Source organism: Dendropsophus ebraccatus, chromosome 4 (genome assembly GCF_027789765.1).
Source record: "Dendropsophus ebraccatus isolate aDenEbr1 chromosome 4, aDenEbr1.pat, whole genome shotgun sequence".
NCBI classification, from domain to species: domain Eukaryota; kingdom Metazoa; phylum Chordata; class Amphibia; order Anura; family Hylidae; genus Dendropsophus; species Dendropsophus ebraccatus.
In genome coordinates, this window is record NC_091457.1 from 31202195 (window position 1) to 31214515 (window position 12321).

The window sequence follows — 12321 nt, forward strand, 5'->3', positions numbered from 1 at the left end:
TGCTAAGGTACTGTTACAAAGACACTGGTGCTGGAGGGAAGGGGAGGGGCTTTTAACCTCTCGTGCTTTTTCCTGTCCCTAGGGTACAACCCATCCTCCTATTGCCGTCGTGAAGGTTCGAAGAAACCGGCTTACCGGTAAGGACTAATCCTATTTTCCACACTGCGTCGTGGCGTCCATAGACTTGGAGGACGCATATTATAATGTCCCCATCTATCCGATACATCAAAAACTTCTCAGAGTGGCAGTTTGCATATACAGGGAAATGGTCTCACCTACAATACAAGGCTCTGCCATTTGGAGTCTCTCAGACGCTAAGAGCTTTCACCCAAGATTGTTACGGACATGGCCTCTTACATCCGGAAACAGGACATCCTCTTTATACCATACCTAGACGACTTCCTGCTGATAGCAGGCTCGATACCTCATCTTCAATCTCCGATCCAACTAGTGTCAGATATTGTCAGAAAGCTAGAGTGGAACATAAACCTAAAGAAATCAAACTTATGCCCCTCCAGGCAGTGTGTATTTCTGGGCACTCTGTTGAACTCAACAAGAAAAACAACTATCCCTCCTCCAAAGAGAGAGGTCGTCATCAGGAGAGCAGAAGAACTGTTTCTTTGCCACAGACTGGTGTTAAGGCAGGCAATGTCAGTATTGGGTCTTCTTACTTCCTGTATCCAATCAGTTCTCTGGGCCCAGGCCAGAACCAGAGCCTTGCAGTGGGACATTCTTCAGGCTTGGAACGGCAGTCAGCAAACGTTAAACCAAACCTTCCAGTTATCTTCTTAGGATAAGTCGTCTTTGGTGGATGAACCCCAAAAATCTAGAGAGGGGAGTAAGATGGTCTCCTACGCAAAAGCTAAAGTCGACGACGGATGCCAGCCCGTGGGGGTGGGGAGCGCACCTGGACAAGACCTTTACCCAGGGCAGTTGGCCTCCTCATCTCAGACAACAAACTTTCAATTTCAAAGAACTGTACGCAATCTTTCAAGCCCTACAGGACTTAGTCCATTTAGTGTCCTTCAGAGATGTATTAGTATACTCAGACAACACCACCGCAGTCTCTTATATAAACAAGAAGGGGGGGAACACGCTGCCAGACCCTCCTGCAAGTATCTTCCCAGATATTTCAATTTGCAGAGCAACACCTTCTATCCCTAACAGCGGTTCATCTCAAAGTAGACCAGAACATCCAGGCAGACTTTTTCTGAGCAGAGTGAAAATAACTCAGAGTGGTCTCTCAACAAGACTGTGTTTCTGCAGATCGTGAACAGGTTCGGCGCACCAACAGTAGACCTGTTCGCCACCAGAGCCAACAAAAAATGTTTTACACCCTCAGCCCAGGAGACTACCCAGCAGCTCTAGACGCTCTCTCCCAGAACTGGAGCGAAGAGAGAGGTTACGCCTTTCCTCCTCTCAACCTGATTCCCAGGGTATTGAGGAAGATAATGGAAGTCAAAGCCCTGGTCATCCTCATAGCTTCGTTTTGGCCAAAAAGACCATGGTTCACGCTGCTGAGAAAGTTGTCAATCGCCCAGCCGTGGATCCTGCCGGATAAAGATCTCCTCTCCCAGGGCCCAGTACAGCACCCAGTCTGCCCACACTTGCACTTGACTGCATGGATGCTGAAAGGCTAATCCTAAGAGGTAGGAGACTCTCAGACGAAGTCATAAATCGATGCTAGCAAGTAGGAAGGAAGTTACTACTATCTATTTAAGAACATGGAGGACCTACTTGAAGTTTTCCCAGGGAAAGCAAGACCCCTTAGGAGAGTCTAACATTCCTTTAATTCTCAGTTTCCTTTAGGCAGGGCTGGATAAGAATTTGAAACCCAGCACCCTTAAAGTTCAAATTTCAGCACTGAGTACATTTCTAAACTGTGAACTGGCAGATAACTTTTTAGTGAAGAGATTCATCACAGGGGCAGTCAGGTTAAACCCATCGGTTAGAGTTACTATTCCCCCGTGGGATTTAAACTTTGTTCTAGAGGCCTTAACTAAACCACCATTTGCCCAGTTAGTCCTTGTTACTAAAGTTACTAACCATTAAACTCCCCTTTTTTAGCCATTACTTCTGCTAGGAGAGTTAGTGAACTCCAGGCCTTATCGGCCTTTCCTCCTCATACCCTTGTCCTGGAAGATAGGGTAGTTATGAAAACTTTGCCATCCTTTCTTCCTAAAGTCGTCGGTTCCATAAGAACTAGAATATCATTCTCCCGTCCTTCTGTAACAACCCCAAAAATGATAAAGAAAGGGCCTTTCACAACTTGGATGTCAGGAGATCCTTGATACATTACTTAGACTCTACCAAGGAATTTAGGAAATCAGAGAACCTATTAATTGTTCTCAGGCAGGAACAAAGGTACTTTAGCCTCTAGACCAACTGTTAGCAGGTGGATTAAGGATACAATTTCATTGGCCTATACTTCTCAGGGGAAAGAGCCGCCAGCATACTTCTCCGCACACTCCAAGGGCAGTAGCCACATCTTAGGCAGAGAAAGCAGACGCCTCTCTAGATCAGATCTGTAGGGCTGCAACATGGTCTTCCCCTCATACTTTCCTACGTCACAATAGGCTTCAATTAAATCCTTTTTTTGACCTGTCCTTTGGCTGTAAGTCTCTTTCTGCTGTTGTCCCAAAAGCCCCATTACTCGCTTATCCTCCAGGGGTGCTGTCATAGGGCGTCTGGGTAAAACCAGTTTCCCTAAGCCCATGACAGCACCCCTCCGGTATACCCACCCTACTGATCTTACTTTACCTTACTCTTTCTATTTTTCTATGTTACATTTATGATATGATATATTTTATTTTCTCCGCTTGAGTACTTTTATATGAACTGAAAGTGTGGAGAGGTGTGCCAACTCTTATCTTCTCAGGTTTCCTGTCATGCGGTGGGAGGTCCTCTCCAGGGGTGCTGTCATGGGCTTACGGAAACATCATTATCGTAATTCGTAATTAATATCGTAATTAAGTAATTCAGTTTTTTCTCTGGAGCGGCACCAGACAAGCACGTTGAGGAAGAGGGGTGAGCAGTACGGGAGGGAGAGACAATCATGGGGAGGGAGGTGGTGGACGACCTTACTTTCGGGTTGGGGGTGCCTTACTTTGGGCTACTTGGTAGATTAGTTGGGGTGTCTTATTTAAGGAAGATGCCTTATTTTCGGCAAAACACGATATGTGCACACTACGGAATATGGGCTGCGCAGCCTTTGCTTGAACTTCCGCCATTCAATTCTTGGGGCAGACCGCGGAATTTACCAACGAATACCATTTAGTCTATGGGACGGATGGGAGCACGACCTCCGCTTGAAGTCTCTGTTTATTCCGTCATAGAGAGATAGATAATAGATAATTCCGGCGGGCCAGGAGCGGGATGCAGCGCTGCATGACCATCGGGATCGGCAGGTATAGCTTCTTTATTTTGTTACCTTTTTGCATGTAATGAATATTTTCTATTTTCAGACATAAAACTAGCAGGTTTAATCTGCTGTCATGTTTTAGAGCACTAGATTTTCTTTTTTTTTTACTTTCTCTTCCTTGTGTTTAGAAAGCAATTTTTTATAAGACTTTATTTTGCAATAAAATATGCTGCAAGACTGATACAAAAAAATATTTGGGAGGTAAAAGGGGGGGGGGAAGGTAAAGCTATTTTTTAAATTTCTGGTAAATTTCAGTTTTGTGACACTTGCTGTGTGGTAAAACTGACATGTTGACTATATTCAAGTCAGTACAATTAAAATGGTATTCAATTTATGACTTATTTTATTTTACTAAAAAGTAGTGGATGGCCGTCATTTAATTGCAAATTACTGTTAATTTAAAACAACCTTATTTTCCATTAAATGACGGCCATCCACTAACTTTCAACAGTGTGTAAACATTGCCTTTCTGTGTTTTTTAATCCACTCCTGGTTTTGGTTGCAAAATACTGAACAAAAATATTGTGTAAACCTAGCCTTAACATTTTTATTGTCTATAGGGCTGTGTGAGGTATGTTTGTATGTGACTTTTGGATCATTTTTTAAAAATAAATACAATTTACAATCTACAGATGACTTCAAGCGTAACTGTCATTTCAGGGTCATTTTTTTGAAAACATTAAATATCAACAGTACAAGCGATTTTAACCCCTTAACGACATCGGGCGTAAACTTGCGCCCTGGTACTTGGCGCATCAGGGCGTAAATTTACGCCCGATGTTTCCCCGATCGCTGCGTGTTCGCACACAGCGGTCGGGGAAGATGGCCTGCTATAAATCATAGCAGGCCATCGTAGCTTCACGGCACGGGGGGTGGTTAACACCCCCCGTGCTTACGATCGCCGCTATAGGCTGATCAATTCAGATCAGCCAATAGCGGCGATCGGAACCTTTCCGGGTCATCGGCGACCCGATGACCCGGAAAAAAATGGCGGTCGGTGCTGTCCGAGGACGGCACCGACCGCCATTACTGTAAAAAGTAATGGTGATGGCCGGCCGTTCACGGCGATCGGGCCGGTGGCACGGCGATCAGAGTCCCACAAAATGGTAAATACCTGCCCTGGACCCCTCAGCTAGGTAGCCGAGGGGTCCAGAGCAGGTATTTGTACATTACTCACCTGTCCCGGGCTCCTGATCGGCGTCTTCCGGGTTCGCGGCATCCTCGTCTTCGTTCGGGTCTTCGGCTTCTTCCGTGACGTCACGTTCGGCTTCTCTCGGCTATTTTCGGCTCTTTCCGTATTTTGCGCTCTGCTGCCCTCTAGCGGCTGATATGTGTAATACACTTATCAGCAGCTACAGGGATGTTCAGAATTTAGAATTATTTTTTTTTATTTTTTATTTTTTTCAAATTTTTTTTTCTCTATTTTCCGCACCCTATCGCCGCTGAGTGTTGATCAGCATCGCACGAAAGTGCGCTGCTAATCAGCAACTCCTCCTTTTTGGCGTAGGGTGTTTTTTTTTCTATATTCTACTGCCACAGTCTGCTAATAAGTGCCGCACATAAGTGCGGCATTTATCAGCAACTGCTTTGTTGGCGTAGGTTTTTTTTTTATACTTACTGTAAAAAAACACGTAAAAAACACTACATTACACCACACTACATTGAATAAAGTTTGACACTACACCACTACATACCCCATATACCAATCCCCATATAAAGATGGCTCCCAGGGTGTTTTCGGTGTCAGAGGTATACGTTATTATTACCTCCGACACCGAAACAGCCAGTGAGGATGAATGGGGGGGATCCTTCTTTCCTCCATTCATCCTCATCCTCCTCATCATCCTGTGACGTGTCTGGGGGTAGCGTAGCGTACGCTGCCCCCCAGACACGTCTTTTCCGCCAGTACCGTCCCAATAAGAGATGACGGTATGGCGTGAAATTCTACACACTCTGTGACAGTACCTCTGGGTACACTTACAGATTTCGGGTACGTGCACACTGCGGAATGGCGAAGGATAACCCTTTGTGCATTCCGCAGCTGGCACCCACCGGCGGACTGATGCGGGCGCGTGTCTCCACCCGTGTCATAGACTCCATTCTATGCACGGGCGGATTCCATCGTCCATCCAAAGAATGAACACGTTGGACGGAGAGCGGAATCCGCCCGTGCATAGAATGGAGTCTATGACACGGGTGGAGACGTGCGCCTGCATCACTCCGCCGGCGGGTGCCAACTGCGGAATGCACGAAGGGTTATCTGTCGCTATTCCGCAGTGTGCATGTACCCTTAGAGTGTATGTAGGAAGGGACACCCGAATGCAGCCCCCAGATGCCCCCTCCCCCCCCATCCTCGGAGTTAGTGGGAAGATCGTCCGGGAACTGATCTTCCCACTGCTGGATAAAGGTCACCACCTGTACGGGGATAACTTTTATACCAGCACCCCCTCTTCTGGTCCCTCGCTGCCCGAGCTACTGTAGCTTGCGGCATGATCCGAACATATCAGAAGTAGTAATAGCGCCCTAATATTTAGCAGCCATGGAGCGGACCCAGCGCTTCTGGATATGAGGGACCCCGTATCGCACCAGGGCAACATTTTCCAGGTGACGTCCCCCACACTGGAAAACAGGAGACCCCAGAAGAACTGCAGAGTGTGGCGTAACAGGGGGATCAGGAAGGACGCCATTTTCCAGTGTGACACCTGTCCTGATCACCCCGGCCTCTGCATACTGGATCGCTTCAGGGCGTACCACACGTCATTGGGGTTCTACATTATCTAAATTCTGTCCCTTATTCCTATTTCAGGGGTCACGTTGATCCGGGGATTATTCTGATCGCCATTATGGAGTCGGGAAGGAATTTTTCCCCTGTGATGAGGCTACTGTCGTCTGCCTTACGAGGGTTTTTTTTTGCCTTCCTCTGGATCAACACAGGTTGAATTTGATGGACACCTGTCATTTTCAACCTTATAAACTAATAATTGGCCTAATACCCCCAAATAAATTAGAATTGTCCCTTTTCCACAGCTAAGTAGGTATGGCCGCCATTCCCATTAGAGGATGCCATGATTACAAAGCCTCTGTGCGGCCAGGACAGTAGAAACCCCCCACAAGTGACCCCATTCTGGAAACTACACCCCATAAGGAATCTAAGAAGGGGGGCAGCGGGGATATGGCCCCCTGGTGACGGCCACATTTAGGACGTGAAAATGAAAAAAAATTTATTTTTTATTTTCTCGGCACATGTTCTACGTAAGTGCCCGTCACCAGTGGGGTCCATATGCTCACTGCACCCCTTGTTAGATTCCTTATGGGGTGTAGTTTCCAGAATGGGGTCACTTGTCGGGGGTTTCTACTGTCCTGGCAGCACAGGAGCTTTGTAATTGCGACATGGCCTCCATCCTCCATTCCAGCCTCTAAATGGCGCTCTGTCCCTTTGGTGACTTGCCCTGTGCCCATATGGCACATTATGCCCACATGTGGGGTATTTTCGTACTCAGGGGACACTACCCTACACGTTTTGTGTTCATTTTCTTTTTTAACCCCTTGTGGAAATGGAAAAAAATCAAGGCTAGACCAACATTTAGTGTAATTTTTGTAAAATTTTTACTCTAAATCATTAATCTTGTCATGTTTTTTCATTTTCACAAGGGGTTAAAAGATAAATAAAACATTTAATGTGTAGAGCAATTTTCCCTGAGTACGGAAATACCCCACATGTGGACATAAAGCGCCATGCGGGTGCAGGGAAAGCCTCCGAAGGGAAGAAGCGCCATTTGGTTTTTGAAGGCTGGATTTGGATGGAATGGATTTCGAGGGGCCATGTTGCATTCAAAAGGCCCCTGTGTTGCCAAGACAGTTGAAACCCCCCACAAGTGACCCCATTATGGAAACTGCACCCCTCAAGGAATGTAACAAGGGGTGTAGTGAGCATATGGACCCCACTGCTGACGCTGTGGCGTGAAAATGAAATATTACATTTTTTACATTATAATGTTGGTTTAGCCTTGAATATATCATTTTCACAAGGGGTTAAAAGAGAAAAAAACACACAATATGTGTAGAGCAATTTCCCCCGAGTCCGTAAATACCCCACATGTGGACATAAAGCGCCATGTGGGCGCAGGGCTAGCCTCCGAAGGGAAGGAGCGCCATTTGGATTTTGGAGGTTGGATTTGGCTAGAATGGATGATGAACGCCATGTCGCATTTACAGAGCCCTCGTGCTGCCAAAACACTGGAAACCCCCCACAAGTGACCCCATTCTGGAAACTGCACCCCTCAAGGAATCTAACAAGGGGTGCAGTGAGGATATGGACCCCTTGATGACGGACACATTTGTGCCATGAAAGTGAAAAAAATGAAATTTTTCCCTTTCACGTCACATTGTTCCACATTTGTGCCCGTCACCAGTGGGGTCCATACGCTCACTGCACCCCTTGTTAGATTCCTTGAGGGGTGTAGTTTCCAGAATGGAATCACTTGTGGGGGGTTTCCAGTGTCTTGGCAGCACGAGGGCTCTGTAAATGCGACATGGCCCTTGAAATCATTTTCAGTGAAATTCAGCTTCCAAAAGCCAATTGGCGCTCCTTCCCTTTTGGAGGCTCGTCCTGCGCCCCCTTGGCACTTTATCGCCACATGTGGGGTATTTCCGTACTCGGGAGAAACTGCGCTACACATTTTTTGTCTTTTTTTGCCTCTTATCCCTTTAAGAAAATGAAAAATTGAAGGCTAGAACAACGTTTTAGTGTAAAAAATAAATTTTTCTTTTTTCACGCCATATTGTTCGGAAAATCTGTGAAGCACCTGTGGGGTCCAGATGCTCACCGCACCCCTTGTTACATTCCTTGAGGGGTGTAGTTTTCTAAATGGTGTCCCTTTAGGGGTGTTTTTTAGGTTTTGACACCCCAGAGCCTCTGCCAACCTGAAGTGGTACAGTCAAAAATGACCAAATATAACGGAGGCGTTGAAATTCACTAGGCGCTCCCTTATATCTGAGGCTTGTGGTTGCGTCAAATAGCGCAATAGGGCCACATATGGGGTATTTCTATAAACTGCAGAAACGGGGCAATAATTATTGGGGTGCATTTCTCTGGTAATAGGTTTATAATTATGAAAAATATTGGATTACAATAAAATCTCTGCACAGAAAATTAAAATTTTCAAATTCCTTACACACTTAGCTTTTATTTCTGTGACTCCCCTAAAGGGTTAAAACACTTTCTGGATGTGCTTTTGCAGAGTTTGGGGGGTGCAGTTTCTGAAATGGGGTGCTTTGTGGGGCTTTCTAACATACAGGCCCCTCAAATACACTTTAAATCTGAACAGGTCCCTAAAAATATCTGATTTTGAAATTTTACTGAAAATTTGGAAATTTGCTGCTAATGTTTTAAGCTTCCTATCGTCTAAAAAAAAATGAAAGATAGTTTAATAAATGCCGCCAACATAAAGTAGACATGTTGCTAATGCTATTTAATATATAATTTATGTGGTATAACCACTTTCTGTATACGCAAAGAAGTTTCAAAGTTGGAAAAATGCATTTTTTCACATTTTTTCACATTTATTTGGGTTTTTTTCATAAAGATTTGTTATGAGTATCGACTCCAATTTACCAGATATGTAAAGTACAATATGTCACGAGAAAACAATCTCAGAATCAGCCGGATAGGTAAAAGCATCCCGAAGTTATTAATGACTAAAGTGACACTGGTCATATTCATAAAATTTGTCTCTGTCATTAAGGCCATTTCAGGCTCTGTCCTTAAGGGGTTAAGAAACTCTGTAATAGGTTTTATGTACTAAAAGAGTTTCCTTCTGTACTGAAAAAGCGATCTCTCAGTCCCCCCCCCTCACATGAGATGAAGCAGGATTTCTGTGTCCGTTATGTGGCTATGGAGAGGGGAGGGGCTGTTAGGAGTGACTGAGCACGGAGGATTTCTGCAAAGGGCAACACCCTGCAATCTTCTCTCAGTAAGTTCATAGATAAGAACTGACCTTTCTGACACCTGAATTTAGCGTTTTAGGTGCCCAGACAGTCTACAAACAGCTGACCTTCATGTCACCTCTTCCTGCTCCCTCATCTCCCTCAGCCCCTCCCCCTTCATAGGCTTACAATGGAGAGAGCAGAACCAGTCCCAGTCTTCACTGGCTTCTCTGTAATGAAGAAGTGTTTGCCTGATAATGCACAGATAAAAAGTCAGGGGTGGAGGCTGGGAGATTGCTTCTTGAGTACAGAAGGAGGCTTTTTTTGGCTGATGAAACCTATTACAGAGTTTCTTAATCGCTTATACTACGGATTTCTGCAATAAAAAAAAAATGACAGTTACGCTTTCAAGCTCTTCTATACCCATGCTCATTTAGCTTGGACCAGTGTGAGATTGTAAGTGTAAATTTGGAAAATGGCTGTAAGCCATTGCCAGACATTCTTTGGATTCCACCTTGATGAAATTTTATGAAGTGAACAAAAATGTGCAAAAAGGAAGGAGATGTGTTTAAAAGGCTAAATGTTACAATGTGCCTAACATTCTTTTATCATCCCCTCTTCTGTACAGAACCTAGACACTGACCCAGTGGAGATATCCTTTTTGAAAAATGGCACTGAACTGGCTCAAGCTTTTGCTGTGGGCAGAAGTATTTTGGGGGAGCAAGCACTACTGCCCCATATCATGTGCAAAGGCTGCACTTTCCAGGTGAACTTTGGCCAAAGGGAAGAACCGTGGCACCTACCACCAGATGGTTTCTCATTTATGAAAGACTTTCATTCAGGGGACTTGACAAGGACACCTCTTCCACCTACAACTACAGAAGAGTGTGAGGTATGCAGCATAATGTCACAGCCAGCCAATCATAAGTCAGTGCTGTGTCTTGGTGGTAGAAGACTGCAGGGTGTGCATTCAAAAATTGTAGTTTTTGTCTGGGCAACCAGCTCTGAGCAGTTTAACCTGTGAATCCAGTGTTTTCTTTGGTCACAAAGTGCAGGTAGCTGTCCCCTCTTCCTGCTTACTCATCCCCCTCTGCCCCTTCTCCTCCCCATAGACCAGTGCTTCTCAAACAGTGAGGCGGGCCTTACCAGTGAGGCGCCCCCTAGTTGTTGGTGAGGCCCAGCTGGGGAACCAGTTTTCACAAAGTAACTATGATCTGTACAGTCCTTTTTGCTGTTTGAAAAAAATCTCAATTTTAGCAACATTATTAATTTATTTTGTACTTTCTTTATTGGTATATAGAGCTTGGAAGATGGGTGAAAGGTAGCCCTAGCATTATTTTCAGCTTTTAAATGGATTTTCACCACAGATGGTGAGGCCCAGGCATAGTCTTGGTCAGTCTAGTGAGGCCCAGGCATTGCCTTGGTCTGTTGGGTGAGGCTAAAAAGACTAAAAAGAGAAGTGCAAACCAGTCTGTCTTCTCTGATGTAGATGTCTTTTTCTGAATAATTAACAGCTATGTGGGGGAGGAGGTTAGCCGCGTGTGTTCAGAAAGAAGCTTTTGTCTTAAGAAAACCCATTACAGATTTTTATATTATATATATATATATATATATATATATATATATATATATATATATATATATATATATATATATATTTATATATATATATATATTTTTTATATATATATATATATTAGCTTGTACTATTTCTGCAAAGATGATTTAAATGACCGTTACACTTAAAAGGCATTAGATAAACATGCCCACTTCCAGAGACACTCCAGTCTCCAGTTCAGGTGTGGTTTGCAACTAAGCTCCAATTACTTCAGTGGCTCTGAGTTAAAAACCCCCACCCAAACTGGAGACAAGAGTCCGTGGAATAAAGTGGCCACGTTTTTCCAACTCTGGATAATCCCTTTAAGCTTTAACCATGCCAATCAACAATGCTTAATTTTCTCATGTCAGGTTTTCCCAAAGATTAGTTTATAGTTGATGGTCCCTGCTATGTGGTTAGCTTGTTGTCAGCGTGCTATTCGACTAGACTAGACATTGTCAAAAGCATAGAACTCTTTAGAGAGTATATCAGATCCCCCTGACTAGTCTATTTTTAGTAAATACTTGCATTTATCAGAATTCTTTTTTTTTTTTTTTTAAACGGTTTTAGGTTTTACTGATGATCGGTCTTCCAGGCACTGGCAAAACCACTTGGGCCAAAAAACATAGAGACGACAACCCAGAGAAGCGATTTCAGCATCTTTCAACAGAAGCATTAATTGCACAGTTAAAAGTATGTATAGAATTAGTTTTTATGCAACTCCACACATTGGCCCAGATTTATCAAAGGGTGTAAAATATATACACTGGTGTAAACTGCCCACTGCAACCAATCGCAGCTACTCTCTCTTTTACAAAAGCTGAGCTGTGATTGTATGCTATGAACTGTTTACACTGGGGTATATTTTACATCTTAATTTCCCCCATTTTATGTAGATGAATTTGTGCCTTACAGGCTAACTTAAGACCATAAGACCAGCTTTCCACATGCTGGCCTGAAGTGGGCTCCCCCTGCAGGCATAAATTGTAGTAAGTTCAGTGTTGGGCACCACTGTCCCAAACCATGCGCCAAGCCCCAATCACTCTAGTAGTTTGCACAAAAAGTTGCTTTGTATTCTGCTAGATTTCAAACAATGCAATGCTGTGGGATACATTTGTACATAGTAGTAAAACTAAAAGGGAACTTCGGCCGAAATGAAAAATCTGCAGCCAGCAGAGTGCAGGAACATAACGAAACTACATACTCGCCCCTGTGCCCTCACAATGCTGCATCACATACTTCTTGACTGCCACCAGGCTACAGTTTATCCCTTGCTCTGGTGTCCTCATGACCCGGCGGGAGGGGCCCGTTTAGTCTGTCAGTGACAACCCAGGCATAAGCCTGGGTCTTATTGTTTTTAAGAGCAAGAGATCCAGGA

The 12321-nt window shown here is 44.3% G+C and overlaps 1 protein-coding gene across 2 annotated transcripts in view; it reads left to right on the forward strand.

The window, feature by feature from the left end:
- Positions 1-12321, forward strand: part of HNRNPUL2 (heterogeneous nuclear ribonucleoprotein U like 2) — a 75315-nt gene that overhangs the window by 47527 nt on the left and 15467 nt on the right. For both annotated transcript variants that reach the window (XM_069965429.1, XM_069965428.1), the window contains exons 7-8: positions 9975-10238; positions 11514-11636. In XM_069965429.1, the coding sequence (XP_069821530.1) occupies positions 9975-10238; positions 11514-11636 (387 nt within the window). The remainder of the gene's footprint in view (positions 1-9974; positions 10239-11513; positions 11637-12321) is intronic.